This window comes from Ammospiza nelsoni, chromosome 9, assembly GCF_027579445.1.
Source record: "Ammospiza nelsoni isolate bAmmNel1 chromosome 9, bAmmNel1.pri, whole genome shotgun sequence".
Classification (NCBI taxonomy): Eukaryota; Metazoa; Chordata; class Aves; order Passeriformes; family Passerellidae; genus Ammospiza; species Ammospiza nelsoni.
The window spans coordinates 20,127,270-20,149,979 of NC_080641.1; the positions used below are offsets into that span (position 1 = coordinate 20,127,270).

Sequence of the window (22,710 nt, forward strand, 5' to 3'; positions counted from 1 at the left end):
AATGTTGTTTTGAGGACAGGTCTTTGGGGGACCCAGCTATTGACTGATGTGTGGTGCATGCAGCAGAACTGTGAGTAAGTCCTGTCCAAACACAAAGAGGTCAAAGGTAAATGGCAGTGGACTATTCTAGGTTGTGAACTGACATTTCAAGAGTGGCTAAATTGTGTCTGAACTCTTGTAACACTCCTCTTGGGTAGATGTAAGAACTTGGCATTTGTGACTCAGGGAAAAGGGCCTGAAGTCAAAGAGAATTATGAAAGAATCAAGTCACCTCTAATCCTCTCAGTAAGAAAGCCAATTAAACTAGTAAAATTTTGCTGAGACAATGTACAGATATACAGGAGTGGAGTAGTTCTACTCCTCTCCACTTCTCTCTATCTCCACATTATCTCCATGCCTACAGAAGAACAATTGCTCACTTGGATAATAATAGGAGTAGGGCTCAATTTTGTGATGGGAGTTTTGCTAGAATGATGTTTGCCAAGTTCTAGTACTGCTCTCATTACCATGACCTTTAGAGGACATAGAGGTTTGAGCAGCACACACCTGATGTTGCAGGACTGTGTCAGAAACTAACTCTGTTCATCCGGCTGAAGGATGAAGTTGTGGGTGGAAAGGCCTCATCTGTGGAGTAACTCCCTTAACGCCAGTTTGCTCCACAACTCGATAGTCTTGAAGTTGGGGGATTTGACAACCTTAAGCGTGCCTTCTGCACTGAACAGCACTTTCTGTTATTTCCTAGTATAATGAACCTCGAGGGAACTGGAATAGTTTGCTCTGCTGTAAACGATGTCAGCTCTGCGGTGTTGGCCAAAACTGGTTGAGATGTGGGCTCTGGGCTGCCCTTGGCTGGGGAGGCAGCACTGAGGGGCGGCCGGGGCCTCGCTCTGCGCCAGCCGCCGCTGGGAGCTGGGCCCGCTCGGGGGGCTGCAGGGACGTACCTCGGTGCACAGGGCAGGGCACCGTCACACCGCCGCTCACACTGGGCCCGTACCGAGCGCAGCCCAGGCTCCGTTACGGACGCGGTGCCCGGCGGCCTCACGCGGTTTCGAGGCCGGTAACTTAAAGGCCGTTGCGGCTCCGGCTGCCGTGAGCAGGGACTGTGCCCCTAGCCCCGGCTGCGCGGGGGTTTTCGAGCCGCTGGCCGCCAGCACAGCCGGGCCGTGCGCGACCCCAGGACCCCCTCACGGCTCCCGGGGGGCGGGCGGGGCTCAGGTGTGGGACGGGACGGGGCGGGCGGGGCCGCGGCGCGCGCTGGCGGCACGCGGGCGCGAGGGGCGGTGGGCGCGGCCGTCACGGCGCCGTCTCCGCCCCGCGCCCAATGGCGGCACCGCCCGCGTCCGCCCGCCCCGCCCCGCGGGCCGCGGGGTTACTGCCGGGCCGGAGGCCGGGCGGGCGCACACGCGCCTCCTCCGCCTCCGCCTCCTCGCTGCCTCCTCCGCGCACCGCGGGCCGGGCAGCGGTGGCCGGCGCTGGGCGGCCTTGGCGAGGACTGCGTTCCCGTCCCGGCCGGCGGTGCCCATGGCGTAGCTGCTCCGCTGCGCGCCTGCCCCGCGGGACAGACCTGCCGCCGGGTAGGTGCGGCGGCCGCGACCCCCGCCCCGATTCGGGCCGTCCGCTGGGCCGGGCGCGGGCAGTGCGCCCCTCGGGCTGTCACCGTGACAGGGCTGAGCGGGAGGGTCCGGGGGCCTCCGCCGGGCGCGAGGTGCGGGAGCTGCCGGGGGCGGTCAGTGTCCGCACGCGTGCCGGGAGGAGCGGCTCGCCCCTCGGGACCGTGCGAGCTGCGGGCTCCCTGTGGGAACTGAGGGGAGAGCGGGAGTCGGGCACCTGGCGAGGGGCAGATACAGGTGTCCCAGCGGCGGTCGCTGTGCCCGGTACGTCCTGGGCGCGCTGCGGGCAGAGAGCGAAATGCTTTACAGAGAGGCTCGCTCTGCTGTGTGCGAGTGTGTCCTCGTACCCTTCCTGAGCCCAGGTGAGAACTCGGCAGTGCACGAGCAGAGTGTGACTTCAGTGTAAGTGACAATAATACAAGGGCCAGTATAATGTCCCTTCAGTGCTATTTCAGTGAGGCATTGACATGTGGGAGTTACTGCTGCAGATTTTGCAGGGGATGCACTGGAGTCAGGTCACTGCAGGCTTCTGAGTACGGCTGTCCTAGAAATAACAAGAATGTGGCTTCTATGTTAGATGTAAAATAAGTAAGTTTTTAAACACGAGCTTTCCCCAGTTTCAAGTGCACTTGCAGTTCCAAAGTCATGGGTGTCAAACAGCACAGGATGTGCTACTTCTCCCTTTCACAAGAAAGGACTTATTCAGGTGTAGTGTGCATGTGTAGTTATGCCTTTTCCACTTGCTGTGGATGTAACCAGATCTAAATCTACTTAGTTCTATTAAGCTGTAGGTGTTAAAATTGATTTGCTGTCATTTATTATTTTCTTCTCAAATGTATGATCATTGCACAGTTCATTTTTTACAGAGTATTTCTGGTAGTGTTTGTAAGTTGTTAAAGAGACACTTGGACATACAAGTGCCATTATTTTGCTCTAACAAAAAGGTTTTCTGGCTGGGTCTGTATTTATACTGATCTAAGTTTATGTATTTTTTGTTTGGTGAGGTTAAACAGGGTGATATCAGACCCCCAATGGAGAGAAAACCCAAAGTGAGAGAGCTGCCTGCTCACTAACTGTGGCATCAATTAGGTTTGTCTCATGGTGACCCACAGGACTGATACTATTGTAGTCTCATATATGGAAGACTTTGCATGTGTAAATGAAATGTCTTCCCAAGACAAAATCTAATTGTTTATTGCTACTTATGAAGATTACTTTATTTTCCTTACAGTCCATGCTTTTTTCCATGTATGCCTGCCACAGTATGAGTTGGTAGCTGGGTTTTTAATTAGCCCTGCACAAGTATCCTGTCAAAGTATTCCCAACAACAGTGTTAGTAAATGTTAATGGCAGATGCTTATTCATTTGAAGAGCTCCAGTTTAACCCATGAAAGCTTACAGGGCTTGAGTTCCAGCTGAGGAGGAGCTGCTCCTCGAATGCTGACCTGGTGCAGCTGGTGCTGGGCTGGGGGAGGAAGGGAGGGACGCGTGTTGGAGGGGGGGCAGGTCATTGGCTTCCTTCAGTGAAGAGTCCTTTACTCTGAAACTTGCTTCCCCCAATTGTTTGCTGCAGTTCAACCTTTTCAAGTTTAAAGTGACACTTCAGATTTTTCTCTTGACATGCTTTCTGTCCCTGGGGAGATGTTGTTTCATTGTTGATTTTGATCCATGTTTTGTGCGTCCAGAGCCTCATCTAGTCAAAGCGTGTTAAGTGATATCCACCAAGGGTGTGAGTTCTTTTAAAAAGTAACTTTTAGTTGTTGTTCCTGGCATGCAAAACATATTTTCATACTCCAGCATCTTGATGCCTACCACAGGAACAGTGTTTGGAAGTCAATTGCTAAACCAGCAGGGGGAACACAAAACTTGCTGTCTATAAAATCTCTCCTCCTACCACAGTTGGAATTTATTAAAACTTCGGGCCTATACTTTTGATAGTATTTCTTTAGAAGGTGAATGTTAATTTACTTGGAACACCCACATACATTGAAATAAACATATTATTTTCAAATACTTGTTTATACATTTCCTCTAGCAGGCAGATCTCCCATTCTTCTGAATGCAATTTTTGTCATATTAGCCATGACCGACTTGCAAAAATACTACAGGTTTATGTGAGTGAAATTTCTCTTTGAAGATGTTTGAAGTGAATTAATCCCAAGAAACGATATTTTGAGTAATCCTGCAAAGTTTCAGATGATGAACTAGACAAAATATTTTCAGAGTGGAGCTCTTACTAGTCACACATATGATTGTACGTAGACATCTCGAGAGCTCAAGTTGACTTGCAAAGCAGTTGTATTCGCACAAGAAACTATTTCTAGTATTTAGGCTTTCCATAAAAGAAAATATTTTTAGATATTCTCTTAGGTTTTAAGAAGCCATTACTAACTTATTATGTAGAGGTCAACTGATGGTCCCAGCACAGAGCAATAAGATTTTTTTTTTTTCATTCATATTGGTGTAATGATTAAGTCTTTTGTACCACGAATAAGAATGTAAAGGCTGTTGCCAAAGAAGGTTATGTGGATGGCTTGCACCAATCCATATTGCTTTCTGGTCTGTGAAGTCTGGTGCAGCCAAATGGCAAATACTGAAGGTGTGGATGCACTCAGATGGCTCACTGGGAATTTGCAGGGTGTCAGGTACTCCTCAGTAAGAGCTGGGGAACAGCCTCGCATCCACAGTAAATTCAAGAATCTTGCTGCTTCTACTTGTGGTTATGCCGCCTTTCACCGATGGTGGGGTGAAAACATGCCGAGGAGCATTTGCTACAGAGTAACCAGCTTGCTGCTTGTGAGTGATAACAATTGTATATTCCACCAGCATTAGGTGCTAGAGCAAATACAGACACAATAGAGTTCAACTGAAATTAACAGTCCCAGGTCAGGTTTAAGGATATGTAAGCTCTGGTTCTGGAATGGCACTAATTGCACAGTGAAGTATAAATTAGATATAAATGTATATAAAGTATATGCATATTTCAATGGCCATGCATTGTTCTCTGAGAGCATTACTTGATGTTGCCTGCCCGTAAAAGTATAAAAAGGTGTATGTTAAATTCCATTGGTAATCTTCATCTTCTGTTGTTTTCATGGAATCCCAAACTTTCTCTCCAGATGGTTCTCTGAGATGCTGGAGTGTGTACTTTGTAAAGTCAAACTGAAATTTCTGTTTTAATGTGATTTGAAAATAGTGGTAAATCTTTGCCTAATTTGTCTTACAATTCTTTTTTTTTTTTTTTCGATATTGCCAGTAATATTGTGTTAAAATTAAAGACACGAATTATCAAGTCTTGGGCCATTTATGTGAATCTCAGAAAATACTATCTGGGGTGTAGATTGCAAATATCTTTGCAATCACATTGCTTTTGATCTAGTTCCATAAAAATATTTGTATATTATAAATAGGCATTACTTCTATAGCAGTAATATTTGTGGTGATTAACAGTGGTATGCCAGTTTCTAGCCACTTCATGAATACAAGCATGTTTTGCCATAAAAATGTACCAGCAAAAAGTAGTGCAGTTGGAATTGCTTGATCCATCAGTGTGGATTCGCATTTTTATGTGCTGGCATTCATCCAACAGAGCAGCATTTCTTGTGCTTACAGCAACAATTAACTCTGTGGTAGCCAAAATGAGAGAGGTTTACCAGATTTCAGTTATCTCTGGAAATCATGGAAGAGGGACTTTAAAGCTGCCACTTAATTTATATTCCATATTTTTTAATTTCAAGTATCACAAAATAAATGTCTTAAAAGAAGAACTTACTTTTTGTCCTTGATTATCTAAGTAGTCATATTTGTTAAGTTCAGCAGAGAACATTTCATATATTGCATTTTAAGATAATAACTGTTTATTTGTACTTAGAAATAATTCTGTCTTGGAAAGCGTGCTAGTTTCTGATGTTTCTATAATGAAATGAATGGTGTTTTTGAGGAAAATGTGAAAACAATTTCATCTTCATCCTGTGAATAGTACTTCAAAATGAGTGACACCTGCTTATTATTAACAAATTTATTGCATTATATTTAGCACTTCTGTGTAATAATCAGTCTAATTTCAGTACACTAGTTGGCCAAATTCAGATTTTTTTTTCCTTCTGTCCTGCTGTAAGAGGTTATAACATTTTGAGAGTCAGCTGGAAAGGGCCTCTCTTTTAGATAATTTCTGTTGTGACCTTGCAAGAGACCTGCTTAGATTGCAGGAGAGCAGTTTATCTAGAGGTCTTTGGTCTGAAACAATTTAATTATAGAGCTGCTGTGTAGAGGTTGTTTTTCTGCCCAGAAGGCAGTAGGGGCTGTGATACATAAGGTGGTGTTAGTGATTCTGAAGGATAGTGGCAATTCGTTTATTCTCTGATTCTCCTTTGTAAGCATAGGCATTTTCTGTTGGAAATTGGTGAGCTGTATTGTGTGAGTCAGGGACAATAAAAAAATCCCAAAGTATCCAGTGAGCTTACTGTGTAGTAGAAATTTGCTGAATTAATGTGTTTCTTTGCCAAGAAGCTGGAGGTGGACTGAAGATTGGTATGTCCTCTTTTGCCTTACATTTGACAAGTAAGTTGTTAGACTGTAGCTGCATTTGACTCTGTGTGATTAAGAACTATGGTAGTATTTTTACAATGTTTTTTACAATGATTTGAGTGAAACAAAATTCTGTTCTGCTTTCCAAAGCAGCTGTTGTGGTGTTTGAAAAGAGCCTTTTCTTTAATAAAGCTATTGCATTAATGAACCAAGTCACTCCTCCAGTGTATGCAGCTTGTGTTCTGTGATAGATTAGTTCCTCCCTCCAGCAGTTAAAATCACCACTGTTTCTAAATACCTGTAGATCTGGTGATTTGGTTCACTCCAGTGATGATCATATACATGATAATTTCCTTCTGACAGAAAGGTCCTTCTGACAAATTATTTATGTGACTAATGGAATTTGTTGTGGTCTTCCTTCTCTCCATACCTGTGCCTGAAAATTTTTTACAGTTGTTATTTATACATTTAATGTAACATATTTAAAGGAAATTCTGAATGGTAATGATTTTATGGGAGTGTTCTCCACTCATTCTGAGTGGAACATGCTAGTGATTCATACCTTGACTGAAGCAAATCCCTAATGAAGTTCTTCTAAATAAAAATTTTTATGAAAAAAATTTGCTCCAACCTGAATAGATTTTTCTGCTCAACAAATGGAATGACACCATTTATTTGGTAGAAAGTGAGAGGGTAGATGCCCCTATACAAAGGGAAATTATTTTTGGCTCCTCCTTTTAACTGTGTGTCCCTTTAAGGACTTCCCTGTTTGTGTGGGAGAAGTTTCCTATCTGTGAGATGTGCAGCTGAAAGTTTAGTGGCTAACAGATAACTTTTGGTGGGTTTATCTTGCATTCTTGTTTAGCAACCTGAACAAATAATCTACTCATCTGCCTGCCTATTAGAGTTTGCCTTATTCTAGAGACCAAAAGAGACAATTCTTTTGTTGTTCTGTTTGGCTTTTTTTCCCAAATGTGGGTCTGATAATGCATGCAGTTAACTTTAAAATCCCTAGTAGGTAATATTTCAGTCTGTTAATTCACTTCTTGTAGTATGTAATGGCCCATGGCAGTGAGGAGGGCTGGCTTGTATCGCTTCATCTAATTCCCCTGTAATGAGAAGCACTGATTTTTCAATCTTGTTCATTTATTTACTAACTGTCTTTTTTGTTTGTTTCTTTTACCCTTCCCAAAGAGGATTGCATCCTTATACAGTGAACTTGTTTAATGCTGTAGTCTTGCTTTTCATCATAATCTTTGTGGCTTTCTCACAATTAACCCAGACAGTTGCTGGTATTTATAGGTCATGGTTTCAAAACTACTTTTCTAAATGCCTACAAGTCATTTCAAGATCTTAAATCCACCACTGATGGATTTAGTTGTTTTTTCATGGTAGGAAGGTTCTAGGTAAAATATTTCTAGATGCAATCCTATGGTTTTTGCAGTTCAGTCTTGAAAAAAATAACAGTGCCGAGTGTATGGAAGAAGCCTTGCTGAATTGTTGGTAACTTTCCATCCTGCTGTGGCTTCAATTCCACAGAGATGCCCTCCCTAGGGTTATATCTGCCTTGATAGGTACATTAGAGCTGTTATCTGTTTAGTTGAGGTGTTCAATTAGAAACCCAGCCAAGTAAAACTTAAGATAAATTAAATTTGTGTGAAGTTGTTGGCTGCTACTGTGTTTATGAAGAGTAAGATAGTCCAGTGCCAGGAAACCTATTCTGTTTTCAATTAGAAACAATAAAAAGTTGGTAATTAGTCCAAAGAAATTTAACTGTGAGAAAGAAAGGTTGTAGAGATGTTTTTTTCATGCAATTTAGCATGATCTCACTTAGAGTGAAGATTCTTATTTCTATTGTTTTTGTTTTAGGGTAAACTTCTTAGAAGCAGTAAGTCCCATTTAAGAAACGTGAGCTTAGTTCTTTTTAGTTGTGGTGAGATATTACTGGTTAATTGGGAACTTGAGTTTTATTTAAATGTACATCTGAGATTTCTTGAGTTGCCATGTTTTTATGTATGTATGTTTCTGGTTATGTCTGCTTTTTTGCTTCGTTGTGCTTCCTTAATGTGTATCAGAAAGATGGGGTATAATTGTGCTTCTGGTATTCCCTGGTAAGATCAGTGAGGTTTCTTGTCCATTTTCTAACTAGAAGATGGAAGCAGAATGCCCAAAGTAGAGTGTTATCTTTCCAGGCAGGTGTTAAGGAGGTGCTGCTGTGGCCAAGGTGAGGTCCTGTTATGACTTTTTGCCTGTGAAAGAATGGAGTAGCTGTGAGTTGCACAGAAAATACACAGCTGGAGCTGGTATGAGATTGCAGATGGCTTGAGCCAATACAGTACAAGAGCTGTACAGCACCCCTGCCTCTTGTTTTCTCCACTCCCTTTAGAGATGTCCTGATGTAGGAAGTGCCTGAAGGCTCTATGATAAAGGAAAAAAATTCTGATTTGGTACTCAGATTACGTGTGGGGTGTTGGTCTTGGTAAACTCTGTCTGCGGTGCCATCTGTGCCTCCTCCTGTAGAGGTTCAGTAACCTCTAGGAATTTCTGCTGCTGTCAAAAAGCAATCTGTTCCAGTCTGCTCCTTCTGGAAGCCTTGTGTGCTCCTTCCACTCCAAGATGCCCAAATGCACTTCCTTCCCTTCCATGCATTGAAACCCTCCTGCATCCTGATCCTTTAAGAGACTGTTCTCTTGTTTACACTTGGTAAGCAAAACCTTCCTCAGCCTAGGAAGATTTAACTGCATACCTCCCTGTGTTTGGGGGAAGGGAAGTCCTGGGAATGTATAACAGAATGATTTTTTTGGTCCTGTTTCTGTAAACTGTCTCTTACTTTTGTGCTGTATTATGCAGTGATTCTTCACCCAAAACTTAAAATACCTGGTGTCATCTAAATTGACAGCAATAAAATCAGGTGATTAAAAAAAGGGAAAGTTGTGAAGCTGAAGGGGAAGTTGGTTATGAAATGATACTGAGAATAGACACCCCCATCCACACTTTCATTCCAGCTGTGGGCAAAATACCTACCAGGTAACAAAATCCCCCTCCAGTATACTGTTACTAAATAGGTGGAATGGTTTCACATTTTTATTGGATTTATTTGTTTATATTTTTGTTCCTGTAATTTGGTAGGCTACATTGTAATACATTAATAAGAAAATAAATAAAATACTAAAACAAAAATCACATGGAATAGAGGGGCACATTACTAAATGGCATAAAACATCTTCATTTGGCACTCATCCAGTTCCCATAGCCTTTAACTGTGACTTGTTGAAATGTCCCATTACAAGCACAGCAGCATGTGAACTGCAGGACATCAGAGTTACTTTTTCCCTGGACTTTATGATATGTCAGGATTTTTAGTTTTATTGCTATTCATATATTCCCTGAAAATGAAACTGCTTTGTTGTTTCTAAACCAGAATCTGTCCCTTTATAGTTTATGAATAAGTTACTATTTTAAGTTCTGAATGAACTTGTGGGACTTTGTGTATATGCCTTGGACATAGACATTTAAAAATATGGACAAATTTTCAATTCCATGTGAGCATTTGCTAATCCTATTAATCAGCTTTCCTGCCTGTATGTGTGCAAATCGTGCAGAATTGACATGATAAATGTCAGCTAGTAAGTCTTTAAAAAAGCATTTTTAATAGGAGTAGGGTTATAAATAAGCCCTTTTGCTGTTCCTAAGTTTATAGAACTGCTCATATAGTTAACTATTTGTGGGGTTATTTTACTTGAGATTGGGTGTACTTGATTACAAATGTTTGCCTTATTTACTTACACAGGGCATGCATGTATTCACTGCATTCTCACAGGGAAGCAGCTTGGACAAATGGAAGAAAAACCGGTTAAATGAGTGAAATGGTTGCCATGTGTAAAACAAGCAAACAAAAAGTGAAAAAGCTTTGGCTGTGAAGGCGGCCTTGGATGGCCTAGAAACTTGGGTTCACGTTGCTATGGCAAAACAACACAAAGGGACAGATCCTGCTGGCTTCACTCAAGTATCCCCATTCACTTTGTTGGGACTTGTGATGTGACTTGAGAGGAGGAGGAATTTTGGCTTGCTTTGGTAGAGGAGTGTTTGTTAGCAGTGTTGTAGAGAGCTGTGCAACCTCTGGCACCACGTGTGGAAAGAGAAGGGAATTACCAGAGTCCATGCTGATAAGGCAGAGAGGAAGTGGAAGTTATTCTTCAGGCAGTAAAGGAAAAGTTTAGACAACAAGAAGGGTAGAGTTAAGGCAGGGGAAGAGCTTGTATGGGTAAGGTAGGGCTGATTAATGAAACAGATGGTAGCTGTTGGGGAAAGGGCTTCAGGGAACAGAAGTAAAAGGGATAAATAAAACAATAAGATCCCAATTCAGCAAGAAATGTGGCAAGTTCCTGTGCTACAGAAGCGTTAATAGGAAACAGAAATGCCCTAGAATCTGTGGCTCTGGCTGCCTGCAGGTTGCACTGGGTAGAGAAGCTTTGAAGAAGTAAGCAAAAATAAATTTACCTAGAGAAGAAAAGTGTGTAAAAGTTGAAGCTAAGGAGACTTCTGATTTGAAGAAGACTGCTGCATGATAGTCACTTGGCTAAAAGTACAGAATTGGGCTGAGTAGAAAGGTGCTCAAATGTCATGAAGCCTGAACCTAACCCAGGGTGGTTCATTTTCATTTATAGTTCTTGAAGCACTTTAGAGCAGAGTCCTGTCCCCTTTCTAGAGAGCATTAGGCCCACGTGGGGGTGGGGGCATTTCTGCTAGTGGCAGAATGGTGCTGAATGTCATTTCTTAGTGACAAGCCATAGACCACAGAGCCTTATGGTCTGGGAGTGCCTGTCAGTAAGGACTGGAAAATCCATAGGGAAAGATGTTTTGGATTTTTTTAGGAGTAAGTGTCATGCTTCTAGCCTGTGAATTCTTCCATGTTGTTGCAGTATTAAAGGTGACTTTTTAGTTCAAAGGCTAGCTTTAAAAAATCCAAAGACTGAAATTCTGAGGAAGATGAGTACCAGAATTTTACAAAGAGAACTATTTATGTAGGTGAAAGGCTGAGAGAAAACAGTAGTGTACTCAAGTGATTTGTTTCCTCTGCTACTGGCTCTGACAAATGTAGATTGCTTTAAGTACCACTAAATTAAGGACAACATTCGTTGTCCTTTAGCTTAGCATAGCAATGAGAACTGTCCTTCCAGGCCGTGCTTTGGTATCTTTCAAAAGCACCATGCTTTTCACTGAGTTCTAGCTAAGCTTTATGCATCAAAATTCTCATGGGCACCAGAGGCTCCTAGCTGAAACCGAATTAAAACCTCATGCGTTCTCCTCTGCTTATCCTTATGTACTTCAAAATGTGTTTCCTCCCCTTCCATTTCCCCAGTCTTCTTTCATACCTAACAAAAGCTAGTAGTAGTCAGGTTATTCCTGATGTTCCCAGCAGCATGTATTCCTGATTTGATCTGCAGATATATATTTCTCAACAAAATAGGGTCTTTGTGCTTTTTAGACCCTCACTTTTACCAGGACTAGTGGCCTTTACAACGGCAGATTTCAGTGAAAATGACCAAAAATGACCCCATAGTCTTCAATGGTTTTGATTCAGATGCCTTCTTTTGCCAGCCTTCCTTGCAGCTTGTTGTAGTAAAAAGCATTGGCATGAAAACATTATTAATAAACCCAAAACTCATGTCTTCTTCTCTTTCTCTTCCACATCAGGATTTTTTGGTTATACTTGTAATATGCCCTTTCATGATCTCATTTACAAAAATAGCCACCCAGATATACCCCAAAGGAAAAGAGGATTCTCTTGGAAATTTCTTCTGAATGTCAAGTTGGCTAGCAGTTGTGTTTACTTCTTGGGTAAATAGTTTAGGTTCCTTATCCCTTTGCACAGCTTTCTTCTCTTGTTTCAAGGGAAATAGCTTCCTATTTTGTGGACTGGCTTTTCCTAGTTTGCAGGTTTCACATTTTTTCTAGTGACAGCAGGTCTCACTTTGAAGCAAAATCTGGCAGATTTTGCACCACAACTTAACTTTCTCACTTTTTTGTTGTTGCTGTTGTGGTTGGTTAGTTTGTTTGTTTGGTACTGTCAGATGGTCACTTAAGAGCAGCTTGGTAGCTGATTCCTGCCACACATGATCATATTTTGGAAAATATTGACAAATTGCCTGCTTAGTAGGTTTAGTCTTAAATGAGTTATTACTAGTAGTTTTATCTGTCTTTTAAATTGCAGCTGTGGAGCTGACAGTTGGGGTATCATTCATCCTAAATTCATGAAACTCACTGTTAGTTTGTCACCTTTTCATGTTGTTTGATATTTGCCCTGCATTTTGAGTTTGTGAGTATATGTCTTCAAGCAAGTGAGCTCACTCTTCAGAAAGCTCTTCCAAATTTTCATTTAAGTCTTCATTATTCACCCTTCATGAACTGGCAGAATCAGGGTAGAAGTTTAGGACTTTTCAATCATATACTGGCAGCTCTGAGTTATACCTTGCAAAAGTTATTGGTCAGTAGATTGTGGTAGGGATCAAATCACTCCTACAGATGGAAATGTGTATGTGTTCTCTCTGCCTTTGAAATCAGCTTTTTCAAATGGACTTTCATCCAAGTTGAATTGCAACTTGACATTTAAACACATTTAGATGCTCAGGTCAGAATGGGATTCTAAACATAATTTCTTTGTCTCCAGTTCTTTCCCGGTGCTCCCTGTTTCTACACAACTTGGTGCCTTATAAAATTGTCACTGAGGAATGAGAGGCTTATGCAGATGGGACAGTGAGCATCTTGGATTTTCTTTATTAGCATGTGTGCTGTAGTTGCTCTTTTTCTGGTTTCTCTTCTGTTTGTTGGTGGTGGTCAAATGGCTGTACATCAGTAACTTGGGTTTCAGAATGCTTCTTCATTGCCTCTTTGCACGTAGGATATCTTGCAGAACATTATGATGGTCTTCTATAGATAACACTGACTAGAAACCTCATTATTTCCTCTATTTGATAATTTTTCTTTGTGGCAGCATTTAGAAATTGAACTAGCAACCAAATAGTACCACCAGGAGGTAGAGTTAGGTTTCTTTTCATCTAGAGAAATAGCAGCAAATTATTCCAGTTTATATTTGACTTCCCAAATAATGCTCAATATTTGTAATGTCTTGCCATTTTTCCAAAAGTGCATTTTAGGTGGGACACTAGAAAAGGAGCTGCATGAACCCCCATGTTGTGACAGACTGTCAGCTCCTGGCTCTCCCCATACCCTGCTGTCCTGTAGGAGTGTGTCTGGTGTTCCCAGCAGCCTGCAGAGCTGCTCCTGTTCCCCCCACCTCCCAGTGGGATTTGGGGCACTGCCAAGACCACTTGGAGGTTCCAGGAGCTGGGTGCTGAGTGAAGCATCTGCAGGAGGCTGGAGTTCTGCCCTTGGGCCCCAGCAGCCCTTTCAGGGGTGTAGATGCAGCTCTATGCACACAGGGCAGTGCTATCCCCACCAAATAACCCATGCAGAAATGCTGCTGAGCAGTTTGTCCAGTTTCCTCAGAGCCCCAGGGGTGCTGGTCTTGAAGTGCTGATCTGGGTGCAGGTTTTGGTTGAGCAGGCTTCTGCTGGTGCACAGCATGGCACACACTGTGTGACAGAATCTGGCCTTTTGTCCTTGTGCTTCATTCCATTTTCAGGTCAGCAAGAACCTTTTAAGTGATATTGATGTTGCCACATGATCCTGACTCAGCATTGTGCTATCACTTAGTCCCATGATGGAGGTTTGTCATTTCTTGCAGTATTTTATGATGGGTGTTAGTGGTTGCCAAGGTGCCATCTGTCATCTGCTCCCAAAGGCTCAATACCAACATTCCTGTTCTTTACCTTCCTGGTTTGTAATCTTATTCTAGACATCTAGATAACTGAGAATAGAATAAAAACAAAGTTTAAGAGGATATTGTGGATCTGCTTAAGTGTTTCCCCTTCAAAATCTGCAGCATGCATTCTGGGGTCAGAATTTTCCATGTTTGTAAGGCTTGCAGGCATCAGCTCTATTGTCATTTATTAGCGTAGCACGCTGGAGTTGTTTAACTGACCTGGTATATCATGTCTCAAAGTATTTTAAAATAAAGATTCTGAGCAGTTTTATGTTTATATTTAGTGTCGAGTAGCATTGAAAAGTTTTCAGAGTTGGTCATACTGAGAAACGATGAGTTAAATTTGAGTTACCCACCAACCAGCACATGTGAAACATTTCTCCATGCTATAATAAAGGTAGCAGCAGATAACTGAGCAAACAAATGTTTATATGCACCAGGGAAAGTCTGATTACTTAAAATAAACATGTCTGAGGGTGTGAGTACCATTGGCAGGCTTCAGTGGGACTGTGGTATTAGCTGACAGAAAGGACTCTGGGGCCTCGCTTCCAAACAGATCCCAACTTGCACAATGTATCCTAGAAGGGAGCAACATCTGCAAAGAAGTACTGCAATACAGGGGAGGAATACTAAGTTACTGGTACCTAGGGTATCTGACAATATAAAATGCACTCCCCTACTAGACCTTTAAGAGAGAGTTCTGTTTCTCTTCTTACAAGAGAGAGAATTTTAAATATCTAACAATATTTCTGTAAGTTGTATTTGTATTAATGTTTATTTTTATTTTTTTCTGTAGGCAATTAAAACTCCAGAAGATCTGATTTCAAAGCTCACCACAAATTTCAAAGAAAGTAAATCTACATGAGGAGCCACAAAGCAAGTTGATTTGAGAAGAATACAGCATTTACAAAAATGTCAAGTTGTGTGACTTCAGTGTTTCCTTTGATGGTTTTGTGCTTTGCAGCTGCAGGTAGGTGGTATTATGCAAATCATGCATTCAGTGGATTAACTTGATGTGCATATTTAGAATTGTTGATCAGAAATACTTTTTCATGCTGAAGAAAGTAGGTCAGCTAAAGTTTATGTCTCGGTTTTCTGTAAAACTATTGTGATCATAATTGCATCATATATGATGTGAGAAACGATGCTGTTCCTATAAGAATGTTTTCTTGCATCTATGTTCACCCTTAAGATAATACAAGAACTGCAGTAGTAATCTAAGTTATTTAGGTTATTTACCTATTTATTTTTAAAAAATGCATGGTGCACTTAAAGGGGAGGGTTGATATGGAAGCCTTTGGGAGTGGAGGCAGTGTAGCTCTGCCAGCCTGATGAACTATTGGCTTTGCCAAGAGGCTGAGTTTATTTTCCCAGATGCAGGGTTGGGCTGGTGAAGCTGAGGCTGCTGGAGTCTCTCTGCAGAGCTGGGCTGAAAGGGTCTACCTGCTCAGCTCCATGCTGCCTCCAAGACCTGTAATCTGGAATTAAGCCCCAATTATTTGACTTTATAAAAAATATGTCAGACAAAATCCCAGAAAGGTTCATAATAGGTCACTGAGTCTGTCCATCCATCCTGCCTTATTGGGATAAACCTCACCTTGGTCATTTCTGACAGTTGTCTAACGTGACTTCCAGTCAACCATTAGTGATGATGGCAAAGGCCTTTCAATAACAGTTGTCTGTGTTAATGGAGTCCTTTTAGGTTAGGAACATGCATTGCCATTTAAGGGGATTGTTCCTGTCCCACATTTTGGCCTAGCTGGGGATTTTTAAAATGGTATGTTGCAATAACTTGTCACAGAGAAAGGAAAGATCTGTGGAGTTCAAGTACCTAGTTTATTCTGTAGTTTCTTCAAGCACTGAAGTGATTCTACTCAGAATGTTTGTTTGTCAAAGTTCTTTCTGTGGTTGCAAGGGGAAGCCTCTTATGTGTCCAGCTTGTGTACAGTGTGGGTCTTTGGAGAAGAGGCCAAGTGGATGTACAGTCAGTCAAAATGAGACAGTGGGAAAAGTAGACAGTGGACAGATGGCTTGCTTAAATCTGAGATGTCCTCACTGTGGAAAAGATGACCAGCTTTGGAAGAGACAGGGCTGAACAATTAAATGTGTTACAATTTGGCTTCATTTCATCTTCAGCATGGAAAATTATGTTATTTCAAGCCCTCAAGCCTTGTGGGACTTTCTCTGGGTTTGACCTCCTTGAGGGCATCCATCCAGCATGAGTAACTTTGATTGTTTAACAGTACGTGATGCTGACATTTTGCAATAGCTTCACTGCAGACAGACTTCCAGCAATGCAGGGTGTGTCTGAGTGTGTCTGCAGCTCGAGCTGAGCACATCAATGCTGCTCTTGGCTTACAAGAGCCATTACTTGGAGCAAATCTGGATCATTCTAGATGTGTAAAAATCTACTTTAAAAGGAAGGGCCAGTGCAGAAAAGAAAAGCTTTTTTAATTGATCACAACCATAATTCTGTTTTGCTGCTGAGGAGAATGCTTGCCTGTTGTGTCAGCTTATCTCTTAATGCTAGCTTTAATTAAAACCTACTGATTTAAAAGTGCTGTCAAACAGTTACACTATTAGTAAGTTATTCAGCGTTGAGAAAACGTAATGTGTCTGTCTTGAAATTCGTTGTGGTTTTTTTGGTTTTACTCCCCATCTCTGTGTTTTCCTCTGGCAGATATTCTTGAAAGAAACTCTTAAAAAGCTTTGGATTCAATCAGATGCTTAAGTAGAGTGACAGAATTACTTTGGCTGGAAGGGACCTTTGGAAGTCTACTCCAGCACCCTGCTTGGAGGAAGGCTAGTTTCAAATTCTTTCTTTCTTTCTCTGATTTTTCTTCTATCTGTATGGGAAGAAATCAGCTGAGGAGAGTAGGAGGGGTCACAGTCTGTTAGGGGAAGGTGAGGAAACACTGTCTTTGTGGTTTCTGGCTATATCTGCCTGTATGTTTTGGTTTTCTTCCATGCTTTTTAATTTTTTCAATAAATTCTTAATGAGAACAACTAGATAATATCCTTACAGAGTATAATGAGTACAGTGAGATAAGAGCAAGAACCAATGGACTATGATGAAGAGGGAAGAGATGTCAGGCAGATGCAATTAAAACTGAGGAAAGACAGCTCTCTTAAGGTTCTTCAGATAGAGCTTTTGCAACTGGAGGCTTTGAGTCCTTTTAATGCAAACAGTTATGCTTTAAATGCAGGGAGTTTGTGGCTCTAGGTGGGAGCACACAGCGTGTTGCAGAGCTGTGAAAAGCTGGCAGAGGCCCCCGGCTCTGGTCAGTCTGGTGGCCAGGGCACTGCAGGCATGGCTCCTAATTGCCAGCATCCAGAACCTGTGCTTTTCCAGTCTTGAACCACAAATGTACTGGTATAAACAAAACTAGAAGTCTAAATAAAGTTAAGAAGTATAAATAAAATCCCTTGCTTGTGGTGGAGCCTGGGGGAGGCAGGGGGCAGCATGCCACCTCCCTAGGGTATTGATTTATTTTTACATTTGAGCCTTTTTCCAGCTTGCTCTTTGTTTCTGAAGAAGTGAAGCTGCTGCAGCAGAGCACACCTTTGTTTTGTTTGCCAGTCCTACTCTGAAACTGCTGCTACTGGTTATGGAGGGTGTTTTGCTGACATTGTAGTAGCTTTGGTGTTCTTGTATTTTCAGGTGTAAGTGAGGTTCTAGACAGAATCCATGTTTGGTTTCTGTTTTTCCACTCTTGCTCTTGAAGGTACTAGTGTGTTAAATATATCAAAAAGTCCCCAAAACCCTGGAGTTACACTGCATGATGTACAGAAATGGATGGTCAAAGATGAATCACAGATCTGCATGTTTTTCAAGCTAATAGTTTAAATATTACACCTCACTAACTGCATTGAAAATAGTCTATATAAATATTCAAAGAATATTTGCCTGTTTTTCTACCTCCTTATACTACTTGGATGTATGTAGCTAAATGCTTATCTGAATTTGATTTACTTTTGTCTTGTACACTGATTTCTTGTAAGCTTTTATTTGTAAAGCTCTTTTGGGCAGAAAAATACTGCAAAGTAAACCTTGATTACTCTGAGATTTTTCTACTTCATGGAAAGTCCAAGGCAGGATGGGGAGAAAAACTTCTGGCAAGCTCTCTACCCGACTGAAGGAATGAAGTTTTTGAAGTGGGATTAAATTAAGGTCTGGCAACCTGCAACAGGAGCTGCACACAAACACTTAGAACTACACACAGTTATCCAGGCCTTGGATGACCTCTTAAATTAGTCTGGCTTTTTAATCTTGGAGCAAAAATATTCTGTCCTAATGTGGCTTAAATCAAAGGCTGGAACATATTTATTTTACTTGCTGGCAAATTAGTGCAGTTGGGTGCATGATGCATGTCATAATAAAATGTCTTAGAGGACAGCTGAAATACATACCTGCTCTAGACCTTGAGGGCCGAACCTTCAACAGAACAGGTCCTTCTGTGAAGGAATGGGGATGTGTTTTAGCTTCAATTTTTTGTTTTTGTTTTGTTTCTTTCTATCCTGCATTACTATTCAGCTGGAAAGAAGACAGAAGGGTGATACAGGCTATGGATTTCCAGCGGCCAAAGGTTCTCATTGCAGCCTCTGGGGTAGATCCTCTGTTGGTGCAAATCATTCCTGCTGCTGAGAAAGCAGCGCAGCTGTGGCACCTGATACCAACTGGAATTTGCCCATGGAGCCATGTTCACTTTCCTTCAACACCCTTGATAATTAGCATTATCTGTGCTTGACTTGTGGACGCTTTTCTCCTTATGGCTGCATTTCATGGTTGTGGTCAGGCAGATGAAGACCCTGTAAGAATTGCATATATTGAAGAATTTACTTATTTTCTGTAATGCTGAGGTTATTGGTTTATCTGCTTATGTTAGGTCTGTCTTTATGGTTTTCTTCCAACAACTCTTTACTCCCTGGTTCTCCCCTCTATTGTAATCCTAGCTGCTTTTTCTTTCTTTTTACATACTTGTTTTTGTAAGTAATCTTACATTGTTCAGAGCATGTGTGCTTCATTTTCCGTAGGACTGTTCACTTGCAAGCTCATGTATCTCTGGATCTGTGCCCCCCAGATATGATGGTGATGGGTGCCATGTTAATAAGTGGAACAACAGGAAGAAACAGGCCTTGTCATGACACCTAGTTTTTATTTTTTTTTAAAGATGAACTTCCCCTGACCTTGAACATTGCGTTTCCAAAAGCAATATATGATTCTTCAAAGCACAGTAGAAAAACCTTCTACTAGAAGGTGAAGGACATGATCTAAAAAAAGTAGAAAGTAATACTGGGAGTTACACAAATTTCCTTCTATTTTAAACAGTGTTTGCTGGGTATTTCCCAGATTTAATTAGACTGTAATTATTTTTTCCTTAAAGTATTTGTTGCCAGAGGTGTGGAGTTTTTTGTTTGTTTAAATTGTTTTTAGAGGATGAGAACCAAGGGAAAGAGGTTGGATCTTGAATTCTTAGGACTGAAGTAAAGCACAGGCTGGTTGCAGTATTCAGCTTTTGAATGGATGAAGATTTCACTTCCTACTTCCCTTTCCCTTCACATCTTTCTCATAATCAGCTGGCTCCTGCCTCCCTTGTGAAATCACCTGTTCCTATCTGTTGATGGTCTGGGTGTTCAGACTTTTGAGGATGAAATAAACCAGCACTCAGAACATTTGAAGATTTGCAGTGTCAGAGAATTAGAGGAGCAAAGGCTGGTTCATGTGCTGTGCCATGGCAGAAAGGCTGCAAGGAGGGGCAGGGGCTGCAAGGGAATGCCCACCCTCTTCAGGGGAGGCTTATGTGCTCTCAGTTCTGAGAAATACTACTGAGAAACCAGGGACTGGCTATTAAAAGTGGAAATTGTTATAATTTTTTTATTCCTTCATCACCATGATGGTGATTTGAAACATATGAATACCACATGTTTATCTGATAAGGAATCAAATGATGAATTCCTAAATTCATGTCCATGAGCTCTGTGACATAACTTTGAGATGCCAAAATATACATAAAAAAGAGTTAATTTTCGTTTCACACAAAACCTAATACCTTTCAAGCAGTAAATTGTTTTAAGTGAGCACTTTAAATAAAAAGACTGATTAGACTAAATCTGTGTGTCCCCTGATTTAAGTTTCTTCAGCATTCTTGTGCTGTATGTTGATCTATTCCTTTGTAAATTACTTCTTTAATCAGTTCATCTGTCTGTCTTTCAGCAACTGAATTGAATCAAATCCTGTGCCATTTCTATGTGCTTTATGCTTAAATAGTGTTTTTTTTATCTTCCAAACCCACGCAAAAATTGTGAAGAATTTAGAGTCAGGACACAGAGAAGGGTTATGTATTTTCAAAGAGGTAATTGTATCACAGACTTGGAATGGCTTGAACTGAGCAGGCTTCATTTTTCCTGTATCAGCAAGGCTCTCAAGCTAAAACCAGTTGAATTTCAGCAGAATTCTGCACAATTCTGCACCCATGTGGAGCAGTAGGATGTGGGATTGTGGGTCCTGATTCAGCAGAACAGCTGAGTGTATATCCAAGTGTTTGCTGAACCGGAGCATTTATCACTAGACATCAGTATCTGCTTCTTTGATTAAAACTGGCTCTGGTGATGCCAAAGGAGCCCTAAGAAATCTGCAGCCCATAATGCAGTGCTGGAACTGTGTAGGTGCAGGCAAATGGTGTTACTGAGGCTCTCTGGAGGGAGGTACTCCACTGATGAAAAGTAGTTTTGAGGAAAATTTTATGGCACAGAATGGGGATGGCATTAATCCGTATCTTTGTAAAGGAATTTATTCAAGTTTTCCTTTTTTTTTAAGAGAAACTTGTCTTTAACGAGTTCTAAGCTCCACATAATTATTTTATAAATACTTTGCTAAAAATAATTCTTTTGTTTTCTGAAGGGAATTGGGATTTGAGGTTTTGCTTGTAGATCTTTTAATATCCTCTCTGTATTGCAGGCCCTTGTTAACTCTTTCTTAGCTTTTCCATCTGTCATTTGTCTTATAAATAACATGATCCCTTTAATTAATAAAAAAGTGAAAAAGGCATATTTATTTAACTGAAGATTAAACTTCACATGCTGTAGAACCCCACACCCAGAATTCCCAGTGTGGTCCTGGGGTGTCTCACCAAGAAATGAAGCATCTGCTATTAGAAAAACAATTGTTATTTTCACATTAAAATTGTATTGAATTTCTGCAAATCTGTTTCTTTTGTAAGCTCCTTCCACTGGAGCATACTTGTATGATTCAATGCCATTATTTTACTGCTGGTGATGTTATAGTGTAGAGAAAATATAGGGACCAGATACATGCCTTTTCAAGAAAGAGAAATAATTTAATCCTCTGTAGCTAATGCTAAAAAGAACTGAAGTCCCTTAGGCTGTAAGTCATAGGAGAGATGAATTTGGAGTGAAAAAAAATATATATTTAGCACAAAGACTGTACCATGTTTCATTACCTGAAGGCACTGAGTTGGATTCCTCTTTGGTGTGAACTTATTTTAAGTCAATGGAATTTCACCAAGGATAAGTTTTGACACCAGGTGACAAAAGCAAAGGTTTTCACTAATGCCATGAAGTGCAGCTGCTTTAAGCGCAATGTGCTTTTCTTTTTTAGCATACTTTATAAAAGATGGAGCTATTGTTCCTTTTTTTGGCAGCTTCCACACTGTGAGACTTACTAATAGGCATTTAATAAAAAAGGGATTTTAACTGTCAGGGATAGAAATAACTAAACTGAAAATGTCATTACTCTGATTATTGAAGTAGTGCAGTGAAGATGTAACAAATAAAGGAGTTTGGGGGTGGGCAATGGAAATGTATGTAAGGTTTGTTGCTGTTTTATCTCTTCAGCAAAAAGTTTGCATTCATCTGAAGCAGGTGTGGTGTTTTGGTGGTGGGTTTTTCTGTTATCTTCTCCTTAACACTTGAAGCCAAGAGTGGGTGAAGAATTTATTTTTATGGTTATTTTTGCTCATTTTCCTCTTTAGTTTTTCTTCATTTCCTTGATCACCAAATCTGCCTTGAGTCTGGAAAGGATGATGGATGCAATCTATTTTGGAATAAATAAAATTTTTCTTTATTTATACTTTTAATTTAAATAGAGCAGTAATAAGTATGTCCTACCAGAGATGCTCCTAGTTATTTTGATTCTAGCTACTATGTCAAAATCAATTTTTTCCATCACAAGAATGTGTGCCTTTCTTTAATATGTAAAAATCAAGGAGGGACACTTAGCATCATATTGCCTTGGTGATTCTTTAGACTTCTAGGCTTCAGGAATTGTATGGATAAAGGTGAAAAGGTTATTTGTAGCTATTACTGAAGTAGTTTAGCACAGTTCAGTTTGCAAATTTGGGGTTGCTTTAAGAAAATATGTAGAAGATGAAGAACTTAAAAAGCAGAGGTCACACATTTTATATATTGGGGGGTGTGTGTGTGTTTAGTCTAAATGGGCATTTTGGTTACTCATGGGAAGCATCTGCTCTGTAGCATGAAAGCTGGACAGGAAGCATAAAAAGCGTGGGTGGACAGGTGCTGCTGTGTCTGAGGACAGGGTGGAGTGTTGCCCTGCCCATGGAGTGATGTGCACTCTCGGTGCAGCCAGGCCCAGCAGCCCCCTGTGAGGTGATGTGTGTGTGTGTGTCCATCCTCTGTGGTGACTGAGTGTAAATGTCTGTGTCTGAAGGACCTCTGGGAGAGCGTGGGGCGAGCTATGGGCTGGCAGAGCAGCTCCTTCCTGCTGTG

General features: G+C 41.2%; 1 protein-coding gene across 2 annotated transcripts in view; it reads left to right on the top strand.

Moving 5' to 3' along the window:
• Window positions 1-1,408: 1,408 nt before the first annotated feature.
• Window positions 1,409-22,710, top strand: part of TGFBR3 (transforming growth factor beta receptor 3) — a 108,825-nt gene continuing 87,523 nt past the window's right edge. For both annotated transcript variants that reach the window (XM_059478547.1, XM_059478548.1), the window contains exons 1-2: window positions 1,409-1,574; window positions 14,759-14,932. In XM_059478547.1, the coding sequence (XP_059334530.1) occupies window positions 14,875-14,932 (58 nt within the window). In that variant the 5' untranslated portion in view covers window positions 1,409-1,574; window positions 14,759-14,874. The remainder of the gene's footprint in view (window positions 1,575-14,758; window positions 14,933-22,710) is intronic.